Consider the following 27305-nt stretch of genomic DNA (forward strand, 5'->3'; position numbering starts at 1 on the left):
CCTTATGAAAGAAAATATTGCATTATATTATTGCATAAATATAATACATCAACTTCCCTTCTTCATTTATTCAACTTATTTCATTAAAACCTACAATGCATTAGGCATTGTGATTGACAGTAGGGATCTTATATAAAATGCATATTCTCTCCTCCCCTTCCTGTTTTGAAGGGGACAAATAAGCAGATATTGCAACAGATTATTAGAGAAATATAATTTAGAAAATTCAGGGCATTGTGGGAGGATATTGAGATATTTAATTAAAAAATTACACGGGCCGAAGCCGGTTTGGCTCAGTGGTAGAGCTTCGTTCTGCGGACTGAAAGGTCCAGGGTTTGATTCCTGTCAAGGGCATGTACCTTGGTTACGGGCACATCCCCAGAAGGGGGTGTGCAAGAGGCAGCTGGTCAATGTTTCTCTCTCATCGACGTTTCTAGCTCTCTGTCTCTCTCCCTTTCTCTCTGTTAAAAATTAATAAAATATATATTGAATATTAAAAAAAAAGAAATTACACGGGAAAGAGATTAGAGAAGGATTTCTGGAGGAGATAACAGCTGGGCTGTTTTAAAGGAAACCTTACAAGATATCAGGACAGGCAGAGAAAATAGTATTTGAAAGGGCACTGAGATATGATACATTTTGAAATTTAAAGTAGCTTGTTAGGTCTCAGATATAAAGAATGGGAAGTGGTGAGAAAGACTAGAGAAGTAAGAGAGAGTCTAGCTCATGTAGCACCTTTATGAAATAATCAATAAACAAAAAGGCCAATAAAAACCTGAAGCAATCACAAATAAAGAATCTACATTTTCAGTTATCATGGTCTAGAATAGGGGTGTCGAACTCAATCAGAGAAGGGGCCAAAATCTAAAATCCAGCCTAAATCGCGGGCCGAATGGTTTACTGAACAGTCATAAACTGTCATTGTGATGGAAACGCAGCGGAGTGCAGTGATGACAGCGCGGTGCGGGCCACATTGCAAGGCCTGGTGGGACGGATTTGGCCCGCGGGCCTTGTGTTTGACACATGTGGTCTAGAAACTAATGCCAATTTAATGAGAGGTCATATGTATCTAGGTATTTGCTCTCCAAAATCTAGTCTGTGGCATCACATGGGAACTTGTTAGAATGTTGGTCAGATCCCAACCCTGCTGAATCAGAACCTGCATTTTTAAAAAAATATATTTTTTTTAAAAATAAAAAAATATATAGAGAGGAAGGGAGAGAGACAGAGAGCCAGAAACGTCAATGAGAAACATCAACCAGCCGCCTCCTGCACACCCCCCACCGGGGATATGCTCGTAACCAACGTACATGCCCTTGACCTGAATCAAACCCGGAATCCTTCAGTCTGCAGACCAGTGTTCTACCCCTGAGCCAAACCGGTCTTAGCAGAACCTGCATTTTTAACAAGACCCTCAAGTGATTCATAAGCACATTAACACTTGGAAAGCACTGGTCAAAGCAACAAATATATAACTGAAATAGTCTCTGTTCTGAGATTGTTGGAGAACTAACCAGGGAAGGAAAAACATGCCCTGAAAGAGGAAGCATTCAGTGCCATTAAGGTAAAGGACATTAAAAATGGGGGGGGGGGGGGGGTTGAGATTTTAAGTAGGAAAGTGATATGCTAAGACTTTTCCTTGTCACATAAAATAGAACATAATGTGCCCTAGCTAGTTTGGCTCAATAGATAGAATGTCAGCCAGCGGACTGAAGGTCCCAGGTTTGATTCCAGTCAAGGGCACATGCCCAATAGGAGGGGTGCAGGAGGCAGCCAATCAATCAATGATTCTCTTTCATCTTTGATGTTTCTATTGCTCTCTCTTTTGCTCTTTGAAATAAATAAAAATATAATTTAAAAAATAAAATAGAACATAATGTAACCTATTCCATTTTAGCTGAAGTCTTTTGGTCTTCACTTCAATGCAATGAATGTCTAATTGTAGATCTAATATATATCAAACTGATTTGGAATGCCATCCTTTTCAAAGACTCCATGGGAATTCAAATTAAAATATGAATTTATGTGTGGTTACATAACAATTTATAGAAAATAGAAGCCAGAGAATTCTGTGAGGAGAAAATTCTGTGAGTTTTATCAACATACAACATACAAAAATCTTCTGACTTGTTATGTCTCTTTCCAAACATGTCTCCCCTTTAGAAAAATAATCACTTCTTTCATTCATTAAAAAAAATAGAAGCTCATTAAAATACTAATCTTTAATATTTATCTTTAATTCTTTGCAATTTCTAATTTGCCCAACACTAGAAAGTTATGTTCATGATAGGTGACAAGAACATACCTGAAACTTAAACGAGGATTTTGTACTATATCATCAATACGATGTCTCTTAAAATATATTTTTTCTCAGTAAAAATATAAAATGGTTCATTTAAAAATTAGCCAACTTTCATAATCTCAGGACAAGCACACAAAATATCTATAAGTGCCTATTAAAAATTTGCTGAGATGTGTGTCTGAACTAAGTGTTTGTATATATATATAGAGAGAGAGAGAGATGTAGATATTAAAATTGTTTTTATTTCATTTTAAGAGGACATGCACTTTGAATATGCAAATCTATTAAGTCTTTACAGATGATTCTTTCCAAGTAAGAGCATATGTATTCAGGATAATGCCAAACATCAGAGAAAGCTGGAACAAAGCAGCCTGTTTTCAGTGATCAAACATTGCCCCTGAAGGCTGTAATGAAAGAGCCCTGCCTGTGCTTTTGAAATCACCTTTTCTAATGCTACTTTGCGCAATAGAAATGACACATTAATATCCTTTTATGAGCTCATCCCTTATTTGACAATTCATATAAGCAATACTGTAATCGCATAATAAAAGCCAAAACTATTGGTTCATAGATTTTCTTTCATTTTCTCTACAAAGTTAAAACTGTATGGCAGTCAGGGCAGAAGAAAACATCATTTAGAGGTTTGGTTTTTTTCCTCCCTTTACTCAAGATGCACGCATTCCCACAACTCTCCATCCCTTCCTCAGCCTTACCAGGCCACTTGTCTCTTTATCTCCTCATCAGCTTGTAAATGACTATCAACTGATCCTGAAGGTTCAGCTTATCAATCAATCCTAGATTCTGCGCATATTCCTCTTCAAAGCCTTCCTTGAGCCCCACACCTGAGTGAGAATTAATTTCGTCTTCTGTGCTTTATTAGAACTTTGCATGTATCTTCATTATAGAACCTATGTGATTATGAACACAGTCTGCTAGTAGGGCATTATTTTCTAACTATTGATAGTACGTATATTTTAGATTTTATTGAGTTCCTACAGAAGCAATATATCTTAGCTATATTTATACTTAATATAACTCACACAGTTAGTAAACCTGGTGTTTGTCACTTAGTAGATTCTTAGTGAATGTTGAATTATATCTTAGCTTTACTGTAAAATCGCAATAAATTATTTTGAATATAGTAGCAGTCTTTCTACACCATCAGTTTAAAGCAGTCAACCCAAGCTTTTGGCATGGGTTATATCTTCATTTCGTATATTTGGTATCAAATGTACAAGCATATGTGTGAGTAGCTGGCCATGAATTATCCAGACAAGGAACATTAGGACAGGTAATTCTACAATATGAATACCTGCTTAAGTTTGTCAATTTGCAACTATGGTGACCATTTTTCTACTGCTGGACTTGCTTTGCGGGTGAAATGAAGTAATCTGAGATAGTTTGGAGGACTTAAGAAATTACACTTGTAAAGTTTGCTGGCTATTGTTTTATAGTGTTTATAGAACCACATCAGATTGGTGTTGCTAGCAGAGTTGTATCTCTACTCCTCATAAATAGGTATGATTATTCTTTAGAAGGCAGGGAAAAAAAATAGCAAACATGAAACAATAAGTTTTCAGCTTTACTAGAGGTAGATTCAACTATTTAGATATTGGATATACCTCAGAGAGGAATATCTGAACATTGATAGGAAATGATCTTTTAAAGTCATAGAGACTCATTCCACATCGAAAATATCAATACAAAGACGGTAAAACATTGGCATTAAATAGGAAGAAAAATGTACACACTAAGTAGAACTAAGATATACACTCTCTTACCTCTAAGAATATAGAGTTCTTATAAGATGGGGATTTAAGTATTATCTGGAAAGTCAAGCTTAAAGACAGAAATGTGCTAGAGATTTCAGTGAATGTTGGTGAGTCTGGAAAAGCCTGAGTATGGGGAAGCTATGAAAGCCACAAGGAGTTAAAAAGGTTGGAGCCTGAAAGTGAATAAATTAGATTAAAATAGTAGGGAGACCAGAAACTAGAAAATTCCTAGTTTCACAAACACCCTGAAGCACATGCCATTTAAATATTTTAATGGCCAAGGAAGAAAGATTCAGTTTTACACACCAGCTAAAAACTTGATGTTTGCTTCATGGCAGAACCAATTTAATAGAATAAATAAAACTGTGTTAAGAGGGTTTGCAAGTTGGTATTATGATAGAAGTCAACATTGTGGCTTTGTGTTAATAATTATCAGAGCAAAGGGATGTGGGAGTATGAAATGAATATCCCTCCTACACACCTATGAAACATTTCCTTATAATGGTGAAACAAATCAATGGTTCTGCTTCTCCTGACATTATTATTAACCACATTTCACAAAAACTTTAACTGTTAAAATGCCATCATAAATAATAATTTCTTATATGAACAATGTTGGAAGTTTGGTTTATTTTTTGAGGAAGGACTTGGTTTTTATATACTTTATATAATTTTTATATAATTTTATACACTTTAATATACTTGCCTATGTTTTATATCCTTACTGTTAAAGCTACTATAGACCTCTATTGTCATTTAAAAATAGTAAACCTTGTAAGATGGGAAACCATAAAAAATCTTAGAAGAATCCACAGGCAGCAAAATATCAGACACATATTGTAGCAATATCTTTACATATACACCTCCTAGGGCAATGAAAACTAAGGAGAAAATAAACAAATGGGACTACATCAAAATAAAAAGTTTCTACACAGCAAAAGGAACCATCAACAAAACAACAAGAAAGCCTACTGCATGGGAGAACATATTTGCCGATGTTATATCTGATAAGGATCTAATCTACAAATATATAGGGAACTCATACATCTTAACAAAAGGAAGATAAACAACCCAATCAAAAAATGGGCAAATGACCTAAATGGACACTTTTCAAAAGTGGACATACAAAAGGCAAAGAGACATATGAAAACATGCCAAAGTCACTAATCATCTGAGAGATGCAAATCAAAACAACAATGAGGTAGCATCTCACATCTGTCAGAATGGCTATCATCAACAAATCAACAAATGACAAATGCTGGCAAGGATGTGAAGAAAAAGGAACCCTAGTGCACTGCTGGTGGGAATGCAGACTGGTGCAGCCACAGTGGAAAACAGTATGGTGTTTCCTCAAAAAATTAAAAATGGAACTCTCATTTGATCCAGTAATCCCTCTCCTGGGAAATATATCCCAAGAAAACAGAAACACCAATCAGAAAGGATATATGCACCCCTATGTTCATAGCAACACCATTTACAATAGCTAAGATTTGGAACCAGCCTAAGTCCCATCAGCAGATGAGTGGATTAAAAAACAGTGGTACATCTACACAATGGAATACTAGCTGTTATAAAAAAGAAAGAACGCTTACCATTCACAAGAGCACGGATGGACATAGAGAGCATGATGCTAAGTGAAATAAGCCAGTTGGAGGAATATAAATATCACATGATTTCACTCATTTGTGGAATATAATGAACAACATAAACTTATGAACAAAAATAGATCCAGAGACAGAGAAGCATTGAACAGACTGTCAAAACTCAGAGGAAAAGGGGGGTGGGGAGAGTGGGAGGAATAAGAGATCAACCAAAGCACTTGTTTGTATGCATATAGCATAAGCAATGGACATGGACACTAGGGAGTATGTGGGGTTAGAACATGTGCTCAAGGTAGGAGTGGCTGGGGAGTGGACAATGGGGGAAAAAGGAGACATATGTAATACTTTAAACAATAAAGAATAAAAGAAAGGAAACCTGTTCTCTACATCAATTTAATGACTGAATACTGAATATACTGGTTGAATTGATTATACACAGGCTCCCGTGTCCTATAATGTGTTTATGCAATGCATAAAAAGTAAAGTATCACCATATTATAAATTTTCTCTAAGTTCATTAGTACTGAACACTTTATTAACTATTCTGCTTATGAAATATAGTTTAAAAATTGAGTAAAGGCTTGGAAATTCATAGGAATTTTGAAGTTGTTTTATGCCCACTGAATTAAATAATAAAAATGTTTGAGTTTTCTATGTTTTTATTTTAAATTTTTATAAAAATTTAAGTATTTTAAAAAATATATTTTTATTGATTTGAGAGAGGAAGGGAGCGGGAGAGAACAATAGAAACATCAATGATGAGAGAAAATAATTGATTGGCCTCCCCCATGCCCTCTACTGGGGATCGAGCTCACAACCTGGGCAGGTGCCCTTGAATGGAATCAAACCTGGACCCTTTAGTCCGCAGGCCAATGCTCTATCCACTGAGCAAAACCAGCTAGGGCTATAAAATTTTATTTTTATTGTATTTTAATAAAGTACCAGTTCGTGATAGATTGGGAAAAGAAAATAAATTGGACCTTCATCATGGATAGCTTGAGAAGGGCCTCCCTAAAGCAATCATTACGAATGAATGACCTCAGTCAGTGCAGGGAAATGGGACCTAGTTTGAGGGAGTTACATTTGAACACACTGAGAAAAAGAAAGTTATAACTTAAAATGAAAAGTCTTAATCAATATTATTAAATCATCTATCTCAGTGTCACCAGCACCTTAGGTGCCCTGGCTAAAAGACAGGAATTTTAATCAACTTGACAGTAATAGTTCTAATTGCAAATTATTTCATTAGCATTCTGATTTGTACATTATGTTCTCCTAAATTGTATGAGGCAGTGCTTGAGCCTAATTGATCCCTGATGGTTTGAATTGTTAGACCTACACAAACTGAAGTCCAAACCACAAACAGGTAGAATTCCCCTAGGGAATGAATTCAATGAGTTCTATCGAACTAGTGTATCAGTTATTCTCCATGACAGAGAGCATATTCTACCATTTTTCCTTCCCATCACTAATCATCCATGGACATTTCCAACTGAATCCAGATGAGATCTAATAATCCTCTTCAACATAAAGTTCCAGGTGACTATCCATTGGTTGAAGAGGGCACGCCAGATATAAATTATTTCCCATCTAATCCTACACTATGACTTATCTTGCATTTTTTAAGCCCCTTTGATTGATATTTATTTTTAAATATTTTAATCCTCAGATTGGGCTAATTTACTCCAAAAGTCTTAATTAAAAGAAATCTGGCAGAATACAGACTCTCTTAATCCATCACTTTTTCTGCCCAGAGCAGCTATCTAAAAATAAGTAAACTAGTAGCCATCAATACCAGGCACAAAGAATTATAGCTAAGTCTTCCCACATTTTTGTGATCATTGATAGATCTGATGGTAATAATAATAATTTTTAAAGAAAAGGTTTTCTGTATTAAACAAAAAAAGATTTGACTATTCCTTTCTGTTTCTTTCATTTTGTGGGATGAGGGATTTAAAGAGTTTAGTTATGTAAACCACTAGAGGCTCAGTGCATGAAAATTCATGCACTGGAGAGAGTCTCTCAGCCTGGCCTGTCCCCTCTCACAGTCTGGGATCCCTCAGGGGCAGGAGGGGATGGTGATGCCCCCATCATAACTCTGCTGCTGCCACTGCTAGCAGCGAGAGCCGTGGCTGGCTCTGCTTACCTGAGCCTCTAGCAGCCCTGGGTGGCTGAGCACTGAGGAGAATGGGGGACTATGGAGGCAGGCACACAGGGGAGGCCGGGCCATGCCGCACACCTGCTGCCCCAGGGGACTGGGCACCGCCATCTTTGAGGGTGTGGCAGTCAATTTGCATATTCCCTCTTTATTGGCTGTTGGTACTGCCATCTTTATAAGGGTGTGGCAGCAATTTGCATATTCCCTTTTTTATTAGATAGGATTGTTGTTCTTGGGTAAATGTAGACACAACCGTTGGGTTGAATGCAGCTGTGCTTAGCCAAGCAATGTCTCTGTAATATTAATTGGTATGTTTGAGTCACAACTCTTTCTGTTTTGAGAAACAAAATAATGAATGGTTGTGAACCCATCCCAAGAACCCCAATTCAGCTGCTGAAACAAATACCAAAACAACTGTTGCTTAAACAAAAATACACTTATTTCTCTCTCAAGTAACAACTCAATGATAACTTTTAGAGTTTATATGAAATCTTAACAGCAGCCAGCTTTTTTCTATGTTGCTATTCTGACCTCTTCAACAAGACCTCGTCTTATATTCTAGGGTGGCTGTTCTAACTCCTACCATCATGTCTGAATTTTAGCTAGTAAGAAAGAGAGATGCAGAAGAGGAGAAACCATTCCTCTTGTTTTAGCAGCACGCAATAGAAATTTTCCACTTCAAATACTTTCACAACCCACTGTCCAAAACTTAATCAAGTGTTTGCATTAAGCTTTAAGAGAGCTGCGTGATATCATCTTTAGCTACGCAGCTGTGTTCACAGCTGGATCACCTGTTATTACAGAAGAAGGAGAGAAGAGATAGAGAGGGGCAGCTAATAGACACTGATTCAAAAGTTGAGGGAATAGATGTATATTTCATGATTTAAATTAGGCTACACTGTGCCTATAAGTCTTACATTCTCTTATGGGGGAAATATATATATTTTACTTGAAACACCAACGATAGGAGGTCTGTTGCTAAGGTTGAGATCATAGGATTTCAGAGCTCATCTTTATTTCCATTAAAGAGACAAAACCGTTAAACATACTGCACTCACAGGCACATACATACACACACACTTCTTCTCTACATTCATTCCTAGGCATTTAATGAAGTAGAAATCACAAATAAGAATACCATCTCTAATGTCAGGTTCAAATTCAGGATTTACATTTAATAGATGTGATCTCAGGCAATTACTTTATTTGTAAAATAGTAATTCCTTATCTTTAAAATGAGGATAGTAATATTACTTCAAATAGTTATTTTGAGGATCAAAGAAAATAATCATAATATTTTAAGTGACTAGACAAGCACCTGACATGTATTTAGGGCTTAATAAATATTAGCCACATGTGGGTTATAAGTTTGTCAACATATTTAACTTTTCATTTCTTAATTAGTTCAGGTGGGTCTGGGATGACTTCTGGTCTTGGCCTGTCACCTATGGTTGCAAGCTGCCTTGTCTGCTTACTCCATGTGCCAAACAAATATTTCTATTGTGTATATTTGTCTGAAATAATTTCAAGAGTTAGGAAGAGTGGTCCAGGAGCATCCCTAATAGAAAAGATCAGCTGCATTCTTTCATATGGAGAATAGCTGAGAAGTAATCATTATACCAGGCAAGGATACAGCTCTATAGTCATCCAGAAAGAAGCCTTGACAGTCACATTATTTATTTATTTGTTTAGAGACTTATTCATATATATATATATATATGTATATATGAATATATTGAATCAACATATATATATATTGATTTTTTACAGAGAGGAAGAGAGAGGGACAGAGAGTCAGAAACATTGACGAGAGAGAAACATCAATCAGCTGCCCCCTGCACACCCTCTACCGGGGATGTGCCCACAACCAAGGTACATGCCCTTGACTGGAATCGAACCCAGGACCCTTCAGTCCGCAGACCGACGCTCTATCCACTGAGCCAAACTGGTATTGGCGACTTATTCATTTTTTAATCTGTTCAACAAATTAACTGAATATGTACTTTGTGCCAAATAAAAGAACTATGAGAAGCCTACTGACATAATTTTACCTTCATGAAAATTTTAATATATTGGAATAAAAGATATTGATAAAAAATCATACCAATATGTGATTATAAAATGATACTTACTATGAAAGAAAATTGCATGATATTAGGAGAAAGGATCTGGTCCACATGAATAGTACCTTTGTATTATATTTATTTATTAAACCATTTAACAAACATTTACTGAGTTTCAGTCTATTAATCTCAAGCTTACAGAGAAGTTTTATTAAAAGGCTTCAGCTGGGACCTCTGTTCATCCCAGACCAGAAACTAAAGAAGCTGGCAACCTAGAAATGCTAATGGGTTCAGATAAAATAAAAATTTAAGAAAGCTCCAACAAATGTTCTCTCTAGCCAAAGGAACAGGAAAGGAAGTCTAGTAGGACAGACAACTTTTTATCAGTAGTCACTCTACTTGAGCCAAAACCACAGGGAAAAAAATCTGATTCCACAACAGGAAAGGCTGAGTGATTGTCCTTAGAATTCCACCCTTGATATGTATAATAAAATACTCACTCGCTGCCCCTTGCTGGGGTGGTGTCAGAAAAGGTAGAGTTGAGAAATGAGATGTGCATATTTGTTTTTTGTGTTTTTGCTTTTGTTTTGTTAATCCTCATCTTAGAATATTTTCCCTTTGAATTTATAGAGAGTAGAAGGGAGTTGGGGAGAGAGAGAGAGAGAGAGAGAGAGAGAGAGAGAGAGAGAGAGAGAGAGAGAGAGAGAGAGAGAGAAAACACCAATGTGGGAAAGACATATCGATTGGTTGCCTCCTACACACACTAAGGATTAAGCTTGCAACCAAAGTATGTGCCCTTGACTGGAATGGAACCTGGGACACTTCAGTCTGAAGGCTGTTGCTCTATCCACTGAGCCAAATCGGCCCCACCCCTATCAAGAAAACCAAGTGGGGAGTCTGGACTTCTACCCTACTTAGAAGTACTGAGGTGCCTTTTCTCCTTCCCATACTGGGGTGAAATCAGAGGATGCCTAGTAAAATATTAGTACTTTTAGCACTAGGTGTTAGTGAAGGCCAGTCATGAGGCACTCCTGTCCTCCAAACAAGGCCGGTATGAATGGAGGGCTAGTGAGGAACCTGTACTCACACTCTAATCAACAGTACATCCTCTCTCTCTTCAACAGAGGCTGAAGGGGGAACCTGGACTTCTAACCCCACCTGGCAATAATGAGGCAATGCACTCCACCACACCCAGAGAAATAAAAACCAAAAAACAAACAGAAAACAAAAGACTTAATGGCAGATTTAAGCCTTGACATACCAGTAGTAATATTCAATGTAAAGAGTCTAATGGGTTGCAGGTTTCCTGGCCCCAGTTGGGGGTGCATGTGGAGACAACCAATTGATGTGACACTCTCATCTCACTCTCTCTTCTCCCCTCTCTCCTTTTCCCTCCCTTCCACTCTCTCTAAAAATCAATGGAAAATGTATCCTCTGGTGAGGATTAAAAAAAAAGAAGAAGAACCAAACATATGCTATCTACATAAAACTCACTTCCAATATAATAACAAAGGAAGGTTGAAAGGAATAGGGTAGAAAAAGATATATCAGACAAATATTCATCAAAGGAAAGCAGGAGTAGCTATATTAACATCAGATATTGTAAACTTCAGAGTAAAAAAAATTACTAGAAACAGAGATGCTTTACATAATGATAAAAGGGTAAATTTACTAAGAAGATGTGGTATAATTCTAAATGTGTATATACTAAAAAAGAGGTAGAAAATATGTAAAGCAAAATTTGATATAACTGAAAGAAGAATTAGATAAATCAACATAGTGGAAGATGTCAACATTCATCTCTCAACTGATAAACATACTATAGTATATAGAACTATAACACCATTCAACAGTGAAATCTAATCTATATTTATAGAACGCTATACCTAACAACAACAAATATACAAGTGTTCACCAGAACATATACCAAGATATCTTGTGCCATAAACAAACCTCACCAGATTTGAAGAATTAAATCATAGTATTCTCTGACCACAAAGAATTAAACTAAAAATGGATAACATAAAGGTAACAGAAAATTCTCCAAACTAAATAATCTGTGGTTGAAAGATAACTTAAAGAATAAATTATAGCCTGAATTGGTTTGGCTCAGTGGATAGAGTGTTGGCCTGCAGACTGAAGGGTCCCAGATTCAATTCCAGTTAAGGGCATGTACCTTGGTTGCAGGCACATCCCCAATAGGGAGTGTGCAGGAGGCAGCTGATTGATGTTTCTCTCTCATCGATGTTTCTAACTATTCCTCAATCCTCTTCTCTGTAAAAAAATCAATAAAATATATTTATAAATAAATAATTATATATATATATATATGTGTGTGTGTGTGTGTATGTGTGTGTGTGTATAACAATGAGATAAATATGAACTGGATGAAAATAAAGAACAATATATCAAAGTTGTAGAACATAGATATAAAAATACTGAGAAGGAACTGTATAGTACTAAATGTTTGCATTTAAATTGAAGAGCAGTAGTCTCAAATCAATAATTTAAGATCCCTTTTCAAGTACTTGAAAAGAAAAACAGAATAAAAGAGAAAACCAATGAAGCAAAGAGAAGACTCTTTGAAAAGATCAGTGAAATTAACAAGCCACTAACAACTCTGAAGAAGAAAAAGACACAAAACACCAATAACAGGAGAAAAATCCAGAGGATCTGAATATGTAATTTCACAATTAAATGATCCAATTCCTTCAAGAAAAACAACAAACACACACAAACAAAAACCCCCACAATATATCACAACTCACCAAATATGAAATGAATAACTGGTTCAGTACTAGAATTATTGAGAAAATTAATCGTAATTACAGACAGAGGCAAACTGGGTGAAAGCAACATGATATCTGTTTGTATTATTGTTTACAATTTTGTGTGAATCTGCAATCATCTCAAAACAAAAATTTAATTTAAATACATAAATGTGTATGTGCTACAGTGCAATTTTTCACACTGAGCCAAACACAGAAACACTTGCAGACAAAGTAGAGACACATACTGAGGAAAATTCATAACCATCCCACTGTTGTAAGTTCTTAGGAGAGTCAGGACAGCAGAGACAGAGGGAGAGGCAATGGATTATACTGATACCAGAGAAACTGTGAGCCACTTTCCAACTTTGGGACTTCCAGAAAAACTCCAGAGCAGCAATGTCCTATAGAACGTTATGCAATGATGGACATATTATAATTATAATTAAAATGTGACCTAACAGACACGTTTGAAATGTAACTAATTTAAATGAGAAACTCAATTCAAAATTTACTTATTTTAATTAATTTAAATAGCCACATAAGGCTAGTGGCTACTATATTGAACAGCATTTCTTTTTATCTACTGGAAGGAAAAAATGGAAGTTTAGATGAGAGCCTAGGTTTTGCTATTCAATGTGCTTCAGAGCTTGGGTAATTTTAGCATCCTGGTATCACCTTGATTGTCCTCTCATGCTAATGAAGTTGGTGACAAACAATTTAAAGTACAACGTCTTACATATGTAGTAGTTGATGTGTGATTGTGGCCCAACAGGGTCAATCTGGATGGCTGGTTATTAATATTAATGAAAAGGGCTTTCCAGAAAGTACAAACACCATTTTTCAGATGTAAACAAATTAACATGTGTTAAAGGATTATCTTACATGGAGTGTTTTTCCAAGGTGATCTGATTACAAAATAAAAAGTCAAGGGTTAGAGAGAATTGAAGGAAAATGGATTCAAACCTAAGGTAGTATAGTGCTATTGTACTAAGACAGTTCTAAGAGCAGTTTACAGGGTAACAAAAGACACTAGGGGGATTGAAATGTGTGCCATTTGCTACAATGAGAAACCCAGGGAATGATGGCTTTCTCAGATGTGGAAATGTTGAGATGACAACACCATGCTCAGGTCTTGATTTATCATTTCTAAAGTCAACTGGCCATCTGGAAGCAGAGATGGTCCTATCCAGTTTCTCTTAAACAATGATTTGCCAACAACCTGCATCAGAATTAATTTGGCACAATTTAAAAATAAAGATTCTTGGGCTATACTCCAGAAATTCTAAATCAGATTCACCAGGGTACAACCCAGAAATGGGTATTTTTTTTTTTTTAAACTCCTCAGTAGATTACAAAATTTACTTAGCTTTGAGAACTACTGTTTACAAATCACTAAATAGGTAGAGAAGTCAGGACAACATATATCAACGTGGAAAATCATACAAATTTAGGATTAGTTAAAACTATAAGAGTAAAAAAACAAAAGTAACTCTATGGATAAATCAGCTCCACTAAAAGTGAGAAAAACAGAGCATCTGTGACACATGTGAAGACAAAAGTTTAATATTATAATATGCATGTCATTTACTTAAAATAGTTCAGCAGACAGTGAGATACATAAGTAGGTTGTTTAATTGTTTTAACCTATAGCCCTGGGAAAGAGATGGAAAAAAAATACCAACATTTGCAGTACACTAATCAGAAATATAAACCCAGATGACTAGTTTCACACACAAAAGGTTATTTAGAAGTGTGTACATACTCTTTTATTAAAATATTAGAGGCCCAGGGCATGAAATTCACGCACAGGTAGGGTCCCTAGCGACTGCTGGCTGCCTACCGCCTGCCGCTGCCACTGGCTGGGGCCTTCCCTCACACCCACCTTGGCCTAGCACCGCCTGCTCACCTGCTCCACCATCTTGCTGCAGTCCCGCTCTCACTTCCACTGCTGCCCACTGCCAGTGTCACGTTGCCAGCGCCCACTACGTTCTGCACCAGTGGTCAGCACATACCTAACGGTTGGTCAAACCCACGCCCGTAGGGACAATTTGCCTTTTATTATATAGGATAATTTTATTGATTCCAAAGAAGAAGGGAGAGGGAGAGATAGAAATATCAGTGATGAAGAGAATCATTGATCAGCTGCTTCTTGCATTCCCCATACTGGGGACCGAAACCCAGGCATGTGCCCTGACTGGAAAGTCAACCTATAACCTCCTGGTTCATAGGTTGATGTTTTACCACCGTGTCACTTTGGCAGGCCCATATATACTCTTAAAACAACTACCACAGTTATCACCTAAATTAATTCCTATTAACACAAAAGTGTTTTTATTACCCTAGTGGATATTAATATGATGATTCCATTGGTGAAGTGAGCGGTGTTCAAAATTTGTTGATTAGTTCCAAATTATTACATAGGCACTCCTGTTCTTGCAAAGGGGTATAGAATCTAGTGAGTCCAATATAAATCCCATGCTTTACAGCCCTAGTTCAGCTGCTGATTCAAAGCAATTTGGTTGTCTAACTAGAAGGGTAACTGGATCCTGCTGCTGGGATATTACTGCAGAAGTCTCTAATGAGCCTTCCATGCACGTGGCTGTCAGAGAATCTAAACAGACAAACAGCTGGGACGAAGTCAGGTTGACACCCAGGGCATATAACTGTATTCCTGCCTGCTTACAAATTAATGTTTTATACCTGGCAACATTTGACCTAAGGTTTCTTTCATTCCATGAGACCATGTGCTTCCACAGAATGAAGGCTATTAATGTCTACCAAAAACAAACAAACAAACCAACAAACAGACAAAAAATATTGGTGAAAGACATAATTCTGCTCAGTTTGCAGCAAAACTCATCTTCTCCAGGAAGTATGGCATGATTTTTTTTGTAGCTTTTCTTAATAAGTAGGATGAAATTAATGTTCATCAATGGGTTACATTAATAAATAGGAGCTGCTGAGCTTTACTGTGCAGCAAGCCTGTGGGTTTTTGTTATTTTTTAAACATGGTGCTGACTTGAATAACTCAGCTTTGTTTTTCAAAGGAACCCATTTAAAAAAGCAACCAGCAAGAAGCACAACAATAAAAAAAGCAAAACTACAGGTCACTTGTCAGATGAATGGCACCTATCCCGTTGTTAATTTCACTGTCAAATCTTTAATGAGAACTTGCTACTGAATGGCTTATTGTTCCAAGTAAGAGACCGCAGAAATTAAAATTTCATTCTTCTGTCTTCTGTGGTTTAAAGCCGTCATTTAAGCTTTAAAGCATGTGTTACAATAAGAAGTAGTTCATTAAATGTCCAAAAAAAGTCTTCTTCAAAATAAAGTTATTTCTATATTGATAAAAAAAAAAAATAGTGTTCCCTTAGGTACATTATCTGAAAATTTATAGTTGATGTAAACTATCAATCCAGGAGTTGGTACAAAATGTGTTTATGTAGAGCAGGACATGACATTTTTGCGTTATGTCTGACTTCATGAAGAAGCCTTGACTTCGTTGAGAAGGCCATGGTGATTTCATGCTCTTGGTTGCTGCAAATTCAGCATACTGCTAGGTATTAGGCATCCACTTACTGTTAGCAGAATAAATTGATAAACTCAGAAATTTATTTGTTCATTGTATTTTTATCTGTGAATGGAATAATTGCATAAAAACGTGATTTTAAATAGGTCTCTGCTTCTATAATATCAGATTAGTTTTATTTATCTATTGTAGAATATTGTCTCATTCTAAAATGAATAGATTGACTAGAAATGTAGAAAATTACTTTTTAAAACTATGGACAAATTATGTGTGTGGGGGGAGAAATTGGAACATTTTCATAATTGTCCAGTTTTTATAAACTCTTTACTGATTTAAAATTACTGTAATAAATACATACACTCTATTTACAAAGGAACATATTTAAATTAATAACTATGTTACTAATGTTCAAAATCAAAGGGGTTCCTTTTAATGAAGAGTTAATTCAAAACATATGATTTTATTTCAGGAGTTCTGGAAAAAATTGTTTTAAATGAGCTTTAAGCTTTTTCTGGTGACAATAGAAAAGTAAAAAAAAAATGTTCTTTGGTCTGTGGTTTCAAATTCACACATTTATGGAACAGGTGTTTCTCTCATAACTGATACAAATGCTGACTCATTAAAACCAACCTTTCTAAGTTAGAGTTAAGCTTTTGAGATCTAATTTGTCTTTATAAGAATGAGAATATTGGAGAGTTAATTTCATTATTTAAATTGAGAAGACTTGCTTCAATTTCTAGTAAATTATTTTTATTTAAAATAACACCATCTTGTTAATGTATGACTGACTGTCTATTCCCATTTACAAAGTATTATTTCACGTGAAAAATGTATATTTCATTTAAGTAAATTTCAACTCATGGTTTTCTGCTAGAATCTTAGTTTTTTAAAAATGTAATGATTATAAATTTTTATTAGGAATAAAACTAAGTAGATGCCCCAATTAAAATGTAATGTTTTTTAATTCAAGAGTTTGAATATTGCTGAAACTGGTTTGGCTCAGTGGATAGAGCGTTGGCCTGCGGACTGAAAGGTCCTGGGTTCGATTCCAGTCAGAGGCATGTACCTTGGTTGCGGGTGCATCCCCAGTAGGGAGTGTGCAAAAGGCAGCTGATCGATGATTCTCTCTCATCGATGTTTCTAACTCTCTATCCCTCTCTCTTCCTCTCTGTAAAATATCAATAAAATATATTTTTTAAATAGTTTGAATATTGCATCAAAGATATACATTTCTTAAAATAATTTTTCATACCTTTTTACACATTATTTGAAGTTACTTTCATTTCTATTTTCAAGACTTAATCATTTAGTAGTGCCTAACAAAATGTGTTAATATCATAACAAACATATAAATAATATATATGAGGCAAAAGTTTTAATTTTCTTTCCTTTAATAAATGCTATTCCATATTAAATAAATGACCAATAATTTGTATCTATTAAAATAAATTTAGATAATTAAGTTCCCTAACCAAAATGTCTATTTCACGACACTGGAAATATAGTAGCCAACAAAAAATAGAATTTTTATTTAATCTTTTGCTTCATCTTTTCTGTATACTTATTTAATGAAAAAGATATATGAATAATCTGTTTATATGATTATATGAAAAAAAATATGCTGCCCTCCATATTTTAACTTTGTGTTGAATAGTCAAGTTTGGCACTTAACAATAAATGAGTTAGAAATGATTAAGTGTAAATCCTCCACTATAGAAATACATAATGTACTCCACTGTACAAAAATGTCCCCATTATAGAACATCTCAACTGCAGTAAATAACACAAAATTTTTCTGGCAGTTATTATCTCCTACAGTTTTTGAAAATAATATAGCTGAAATTACTCTTATTTAAACTTTTTTTGCTTGTTCTTAATGTACCTATTTTGGGCATTTCCATAAAATAAGGCCTACTTAAACTAAATTTTAGGGAAACAAACTATTTCATTCAAATACACATAAAATGCTCTAATTTTTAAAAATGATTGTATGTTATAAAACTTGAAATATTTTTATTCTTATTTCTAAAATATAATATTTAATTACATTGAAAAAGTAACTTATTGATCTCTAGTGTATGGCCTAAAGACATTTTAGGAGTCAACTTATACATTAGCTGAAGGAACAAGTCTTAGATAAATGGTTCCAAAAAAATTCAACATCATTTAAAACAAGTTTATGCTGTAAAATGTAGTCATGAGTATAATTTTTACATATTACCAAATCAGTATGATTTCAATATATATTTCTAAAATGGATATTTAAGTTTTCCAAATTTTATTCTGATAGTCATTTTATTGCCCAACTGTACGTCACTGACACAGAGCAAATTTAGATTTATTTAATAAAACATTATTAATTTTAAGTTAGGAATATAACAAGTCTTACTTTAATTTTAGAGTTCATATATAAAGTTTTAAAATTTTAAATCTGTGAATTTAAGTTGTCCTGAATTTTAATCTGTGAAGTTCAACAGAATATGTCATAAACATATAAAAGATCCTGCTATAGAAATTAATGCTTATCTTTAATAAATCTTTATAAATATATATTCACATAGAGAAATATTGCTTCTATTTTCTTTTAGCTGAAATTACTTTTTAAAAAGTGTGACAGATTATATTTCATTAGACTTTTCATAATTTCATTTCTCTTGGAGTTTATAATGAACAAGTATCAACATTGAAAATATATATAAAAAAGTAAAAAAATGTTTTTGCTTTGTCTTAACATTTAAAGCCTATAAAATAGGAGTAAATACATATTGAATACAATGTTGTAAATTTCAAAATTGCCCTAATTTTACTACTATGTTCCTAACTGATTAAGCCTGAAAAAAATTAAATTCAATTGGCTATAAAATAATTATGTTGCCATTAAAATAGGCATTATTTGTTGCCATATAAACTTTCAAAGATGCAAAAAATCCTCAAAAATTATGTTCATATAATACATAACCCACTTAGTATCATTATGCAATATACTTATTCAACCAGCTTCAAAGTTAATACTTCCATATCATACTTGTCAAATTTCAATTGTAATCAGTAATGTTATTAAAAGACAAAACAATGTGTAACTAGTACTAGTTATTTCTTGTTCATATTTACTTTAGCAACCCAATTTGTACAGTCAAATTACCATCAGTAAATTGCAATAATATTTCTTAAAAACATTGATGATTCTAGAATGACAGGATTTACTATAGAATTTTATAAACCCTTCAGGTGAGCAAAGATAAACTTTACTATAAGTTTTAAACATGGGACATAGGTAAGTGTTATGGCAAAAAGATGACCTTAAAAGTGGAAATAATAATAACTTCACAAGATATTGCCAGGGATTAAATTTCTCTATGAATATAATAAGTAACTTAAAGAAGATTAAATATATGTGAAATAATAAATTTATATATAGATGAACATATATAAAGTATTATTTAGTTACATGTTATAGTAGATATATTCACATATATTTATCTATAGCTACATACATTATATAAGTATAATACAAATGTATGTTTATATGCCTACATTTATATATAAAGGCCTTGGCACAGTTCCTGGTCCATAATAAGCCCTCAATATACAGGGCTATAATCATAATTAATAATCCATCAAAAACTTTGTGCTAAAAACAAACATTTGCCCTTGACACTTTCACAACCTAGTGCTCTGTCATTTCTTTTCATCAAAAACTACCCCACTTTCTCCTGCTTCTCCTCCAACAGAGGCCTTTGTGGACAGGCTTCTCCTCTATTCAGACCTTCCATGTTGGTCTTTGAGACACTGCAATTTATTCTCACATGGACTATAGAGCAAAGGAAACCATCAACAAAATGAAAAGGCAACATACTTAAGATATTCGCCAATGATATATCGGATAAAGGGTTGATATCCAAGATATATAAAGAAATGATACCATTCAACACCGAAAAACTAATACAATGAACAAATGGGCAGAGGACCTGAATAGACACTTCTCCAAAGAGGACATACAGATGGCACAGACGAATACTAGAAAAAAAGATGTTCAATGTCACTAGTCATCAGAGAAATGCAAATTAAAACCACAATGAGATAACACCTCACACCTGTCAGTATGGTTATAATAAATCAACAAACGACAAATGTTGGTGAGGATGTGGAGAAAAGGGAACCTTTGTGCACTGCCCATAGAAATACAGATTGATGCAACCACTCTGAATAATAGTATGGACATTCCTCAAAGAATTAGAAATGGAACTGCCTTATGAATCAGCGATTCCACTTCTTAGAATATATCTGAAGAAACCCCAAAAGAGTAATTTGAAAGACTATATACACTCCTATGTTTATTGCAGCATTATTTACAATAGCTTAATTTATGAAAGTCATCCAAGTGCCCATCAAATGACGAGTGGATAAAAAAAAAGTGGGGGTACATATATACAATAGATTATTACTTGGCCATAATGAAAGTATGAAATCTTATCATTTGCAACAGCACGAATGGATCTAGCAGGTATAATGCCAAATGAAATAAGTCAGACAGAGAAAGACAAATACATATATGTGGAATCTAAAGAGCAAAATAAATGAACAAGCGAAATAGAAATAGACTTACAGATATAGAGAGCAGACTGATAATTGCCAGAGGGGAGGAGGGTTGGGGGACTGGATGAAAAAGATGAAGGCATTGAGAAGCACAAATTGGTAGCCACAAAATAGTCATAGGATATAAATTACAGGACATGAAATGTAGTCAACAATATTGTAACTAGTACGGTGCCAGTGTGTACTCGAAATATTGGGGGGGGGATACTATATAATGTATATTATTTTAATCACTGTGCTGTATACCTTAAAACTAATACAAAATAATATCCAATGTAATCCTTAATTGGAAAAGCAAAGTAGAAACTTAAAAAGAGAGAGAACATATCTTCATGAACTTAGGGTAATGAAAATTTCTTTGACAACTCATATAAAAGAAAGCAATTATAAACTAATTATACTACTACTGAAATTAAGACTTCCATCAAAAGACACCATTTAGAAATGTAAGCTATTGAGTGAAGTGGACATTTGCAAAACAAGGTCAAGAATCACAATACTGTGTGTGTGTGTGTGTGTGTGTGTGTGTGTATGAACATTGATAAAAAAGAGTTTATAAAATCCAACGGAGAAATGGCCAAGAAACATGAACAATGTTTTCAGAAAACAACATCTCCCAAAGGCCTTTAAACATATGAAAAGGTGCTCAATCTCATTAGTCGCCAGGAGGTGCAAACTACAACTACCATTCTCCAGAATAACTAAAATTATAAAGATTGATAACATCAAGTGTTGCCAGGGACATAGATTAACTGCATCTCTCATATACTGCTGGTGGGAATATAATCTGGTATAACTACTAGGGAAACTTGTTTTCATTATTCACTAAAGCAGAACATATGCATAACATGACACGGCAATTTCACTTATTTATATATCCAACTGAATACATATACATGTGAACACACATGTATAAAAATATTCATGATGACATTACTGGTAACAACTCCAAAGTGCTAATAATTCAAATGTTCATTATAAATAGAATGCATAGAAAATTGTGGTATAGATGGAACTATATAGAATATCATAAATTAATTTTAAAAGATGGTGCTGATCATATATGCCAATCAGAAACGGATACATGCTGTAAGTTTATAAATCAACAAAAGTCATAATAATAATTATCTTGGGGGAGAGATCAATCAAAGGACTTGTATGCATGCATATAAGCGTAACCAGTGGACACAGACAAAAAGGGGTGAGAGCATGAGTAGGGGGTTGGAGGGTAATGGGGGAATAAGGATACTTATGTAACACCTTAATCAATAAAGAAATTTTCAAAAATAACAATTATTATCTTTGGGGAGGGTGATTGATAATGATTGATTAAAGGCACAAAATGAGTTTTCTAGAATACTTATAATTTTTTATTTCTTGACCAGAGTAGTGGTTACATAAATGTAAATACTTTGTAAAAATTCACCTGAATACTGTATACATTTTTTTCTTAATTGAAATATAGCATAGTAGTAAAGTATTAAAGCATGAAGAGGTTCTGAACACATGGAGAGACATACTTTGTTCTCTTGTAAAACTTAATATAAAAATGTCAATTCTTCCTAAATTAATCTGTAAAATCAGTTTAGTCCAATACAAATTCCAGTTGAATTTCTTAAGTAATTGGTTTCTTTAAAAACATATTTGAAAGTCTATAGTTAAATCAATTTAGAAAAAAAGGAGCAAAAACAGGGATTGGTCTTATATAAATTACATTTTAATACTTATTTCAAAGCAATAGTTACAAAAATAGGATGATTTTGGTATAATTGAGAAAAAAAATAGATAATTGCTAAAGAAGTGATAATTCATAGACAGATTAATCCAGTAACTTAAAAGCAGCAACTCAAATCAATGAGGCCAGGATAGCTAACTTAGTAAATAGCATTGGGAAGTCAGGTTTATGATATGGGAAAAACTAAAATGGGATTCTTCTGCACCTCAGAACAAAGTGTCCTCCAAATGGATTAAAAACTAAATATGAAATTTAATATGGAAAAGGCAATATAAAATAACACAGGAACATATCTTTGTAATTTAGACACGAAGATCAACTTTCTATGGAAAACCTCAATAGCACAAACCACGAAACAAACAAAAAAGATTTGGGGCTGACTTATGAACAAGGATATATTTCATAATATTGTATACATGGGAAAATATGGCTTTATTTCAAAATAATCAATTCAACAAAAACCAGCATTAAGCTCATGATAGCCTAGCAGTATGTGTGTGTGTGTGTGTGTGTGTGAGCGCAAATGCGTGCATGTATGTGTATTGGATCTGACATTTGTCAATCTTAATTTTATCTTATAATATCTAAAACATTATTTTGTCTATGACAGGAAAGATTTGCCTACCAACACTTCTAGCTATTTTCCCAATAGTTTTTTCGTACTTAATTTCATTACTGCCTTAATTCTACCACTATTATGACAAGAAATATGTATTTGCCTAGAAAATGCCCTTTTTCTTGCATGAATTCCAACTAACTGCTTAAAAATTCTAGGTAGATAGAATCGCTAGGCTTTCACATTCTTTTGCTGAATTTACATAGTAAATTACATCAAAACACAATAACTTATTAATCGATAATCCAAATTGAATTCTGGCTTTTGAATATAAATTCTTAAAAATTATCTTGTGGTTAGAAAACATTATTTTCTATACCTTCAAATAAAAATGTCATTATTCAAAGATTTAGGAATTAGGCCCCTACAGAAAGAGTGCAAGAAGCATTGACAGAGGCAATATTAAGAAGTGGTTAAGAGTTTGGTAAATTTTTCTTTCTAAGCACTTTTAATAGCTACTTCTGTTTTAGAAAAACTAAATTTTATTTTATTTTTTATTTTCTAGAAACATAAATATGGATACCTTTTCACTCTTTCGTTAACAACCAATTTCAAAGAAAAGGCAGACATAATTAGCCATTTATGTTTTGGAGGCCTCTGAAAAGCTCCAGAAGCTTCACTCAGTTCCTTGCGCCTCGTCATCCCAGAGTCCTGTCTACCTAGTTTCTCTCTTCTCTAACACCATTGGGTCTTGACCATTGGTGAGTTAGTTACATTCTCCCTTTCACGATCACTTTTCCTTTAATGGAACTCATATATGTTCTATTAAAATTTCTCCCTCCAATTCCCAAGAGTATATAATATAAAAGCATGTCTAACCAGCCAAGAGATAGGAAGGCGCTTACCTTCAAAGTAGATGCCTGACTGGATCTCTAGGACTCTGGGGAGGGTCCGGAGGTCAAGGGAGTGTACAAATTCTTCCAGGGACAATGCCATTGCTCTGCTTGTGTCGTGTAGAGAAGCTGGAACTTACAGGAGTTTGTGGCTTCTGGGTGTCACTTGCCTGTAACTGCAGGCCTTGCTCATCATTCCTCCCACAGGCTGGCTGGCAGGAATGTCACATAGGGCCCAACCGAGGTGGAGTAGCTCTATGGGGAGCCGATGGTGAGGAGGGAGGAAGGAGACAAAAGGTGTGAGAGCTCTTTTTGTTCTAGTTGTGGCTTCATTTCCTTCTGACACTGAAGTAGAACAGGATGGGGGTGGGGTGAGCACATCTAAGCAGACATTGCCCTAAAAAAGTGAGATTTGATAAGTAGCTCATTGTCTGTTGCCAGTCCAAGTGTACATCTACAGATGGGGGGGCAGAGCTGCTTGTTGACCAGGAAAGAACAGGAATGCAGGACTAAAAGTCTCATCCTAAACAAGGCACCATGTTAATTCTTTATCTTTTTAGCTCATTTCTAAAGTTTGGCTTTGTGCCTTATTTGCATACTCTGTGCTTTTATATTAAATTTGGTTCTGAAAGTGCTTTTTGTCAGCAATTTTCAGAAATCTGATACTCTAGAGAGAGAGGATCGAAACCACTTTTTATTCTTCCACATTAAAATTTTTGCTGAATCTTAAAGGAGAGTCGGGCAGGGGAGCAATATGCAAAGTGATACAGTAAATTAATTCAGGAAGTTAATATGCATTTTCTAATCTCCACACTACAGTGAAAGTATCTAAATCTGTCATTAGCACACCTGGGTTTCCTGGGTTTAGATTGCTTCTGATTCACAGGTTACTTCAGTCTTGTCTTTGCTGTTCCTTATTTGTCTCATTTATTAAATGGAGAAAACATAGGAATCAAATAAAGTGTACAATTTCTTTCAAAGCTAAAATTCCACAATTCTGACCCTGTGGTTCAAATTTAGGCAGGAAAATTCCCAAAGTCAGAAGGAGCAAGAGAATCCTTATAAAATCACATCTTACAAACGCTCCCCGCCACCCCTTCTATTCTTTATATTAGCTGAAACAATGTTTTAAAGCTACAGTTTACAACTCAACTCAAGGCTATATTTCCTAAGTCTCTTGAAGGGTGCATAAAGGAAGGCTGCTTGGTATAGATACAAGTGAAAAATGCTAAGAAACTGCATCCTGACAGGCTCCCTGTCTAGAAATTGTCTTGGCTTCAGGCTGCAAAGAACACAGCCAGATAGAGAGGGCCAGGGCTCATCACAGCTCTACCATATCGTTCACATAAGGGACCTAGCAATAGAATGCCACCTTAGTTTGGTATAGAGTTTACCAAACGCTTTCAGCTCTTATTAACATGTTTGATACTTGCAATAATCTGCCAGGATTCATTTCTTTCTTTACAAGACTAGAATTTATGGGGTCATTTCACTTGTTTTTTGTTTGTTTTTGTTTTTTGTGGTTTTTTTTTTTTCACCAGTAGCTTCTACTTCCTCACTGTAATTCTACTCCCTCCCCAAATATCCCAAGCTTGATTTCTTTGCCTTCTGCACCCCTCTTTCTAAGCACAGACTCAACTGACCACAAACATTGCTTACAGCCTAACAGCGTACCTCACATGATTAAATACATGGAAAAGCTGCTGTGCACTGCTCCTTAAAAAGCACACATCTGTGAGAATCAGTGCCAAAGCAAATTTGATTGGATATCAAATCCAAACGGGACTTCATTTGATCTTTCTTCTTCTTCTTCTTCTTCTTCTTCTTCTTCTTCTTCTTCTTCTTCTTCTTCTTCTTCTTCTTCTCCTCCTCCTCCTCCTCCTCCTCCTCCTCCTCCTCCTCCTCCTCCTTCTTCTTAATATTTCCAAGTAAACTTTCTATCCTATTAGCTAAAGAAGTCACTTTAAAATATCACCAGTCTTTTGCTCTTTCAACAGATGATCCTTCCTTTCTGTTACAATCTGCTTCTCTTGTATTCCCAGTATTAGCTAACGACACTACCATTCTCTTAGTTTCCCAAGCCAGAAGGCTGCATGGCGGGATATGCCATCTCCAGCCTCCACATGCCTCATGCACTCTCAATGGCAATGCTTCACATCCCTCTCTCTGTTCTTGCTCTGTATTCCCCACCATTACCACGGAAGTCCAGATCATAACCACTTCTGACTCCGTAGGCAAAGAAACCTTGATGGGAATACCAAGATAAAATTGATGAATAGCAATAATGAACCACCAGGTAGTAAAATTAATAATTAAAGTTCAATAACTGAAACAGCAGATTGCAGATTTTATAATAGACGAATCAGGGCTCAGAAACAAACCAGAGGATAAATAATCACTATTTGAAAGAGGCAAAATTCCAGATCAGTAGGAAAGACTATTTTATTCAGTAAATTTAACCAGTACTTTTACCAAGGGGAATGTGAAAAGTGGATGCTTTTTAAAATGTCTGTCTTAAGGAACAGGAGAATTATTAGGGCAGCTGGGACTTGAGAGGCTAATATGTATGCTGAAAGGTCTGAAAACACAATGAGGAAACCCAGTGTTCTGCACTTCTTTTCCTGTCAAGGCATTTATGAGTTAGTAATTGGCATCAAGAGAGAGGCTGAGAAGCAGAGCGAAAGTGGTGGTTAAGGAGGAGAGAAGCCGAGTTGAGTTTTTAGCTGTTTCACATAGCTAGAGAGATAAAAAATTAGAATTTGGGGCTATCAAGCCTCCAGGGAAACCCAGAAAAATGTGTTGTTCAGCACCTTTCAGAATTTTGACCATTCAAAAGGAGAATAGGGTTGATTGTATTGGACACAAGTTAGAAAGTGATCAGTAGGACTCCACACTAGGGATAGAGCCCACAAGCTGGACATGTACAATACCTTGCCTGGGAATCAAACATGACCTCCTGGTTCATAGGCTGGCCCTCAACCACAGAGCCACACGCTGGGCAAGAAGTGCTTTCCAAATGTCTTTTATTCCTGGGAAGGTAGGGCCTGCCAAGGAGGAGGGGCTCAGATAAATGTATTTTGCTTCCAGTTGGGGCCCCTAAAGGCTACTTTTTCAAAAGAAAATATTGACCATAAATAGGACAAGCCTTCCCAGACAAAAATTAGCTCAATCCCTGATTGGATTAAAGTGATTTGCTCCATTTTAGCTGTCAGATAAGAGCAATAGTAAATCCTGCCCGTGGGGAAAATCAACCAGAACTTCTATTCCTTTTTAAATACAATGTCTAGGCTTTAATAATAATAACAAAAATCAGATATAAAATTATTAGG

General features: G+C 35.0%; 1 protein-coding gene across 1 annotated transcript in view; it reads right to left on the bottom strand.

Annotated features, from left to right (window-relative positions):
- Window positions 1–24234, bottom strand: part of THEMIS (thymocyte selection associated) — a 133700-nt gene extending 109466 nt beyond the window's left edge. The window contains exon 1 of the mRNA XM_036415002.2: window positions 23989–24234. Coding sequence (XP_036270895.1) covers window positions 23989–24079 — 91 coding nt within the window. The 5' untranslated portion in view covers window positions 24080–24234. The remainder of the gene's footprint in view (window positions 1–23988) is intronic.
- Window positions 24235–27305: the final 3071 nt, after the last annotated feature.

This window comes from Pipistrellus kuhlii, unplaced genomic scaffold, assembly GCF_014108245.1.
Source record: "Pipistrellus kuhlii isolate mPipKuh1 unplaced genomic scaffold, mPipKuh1.p scaffold_m20_p_5, whole genome shotgun sequence".
In the NCBI taxonomy this organism is placed as follows: domain Eukaryota; kingdom Metazoa; phylum Chordata; class Mammalia; order Chiroptera; family Vespertilionidae; genus Pipistrellus; species Pipistrellus kuhlii.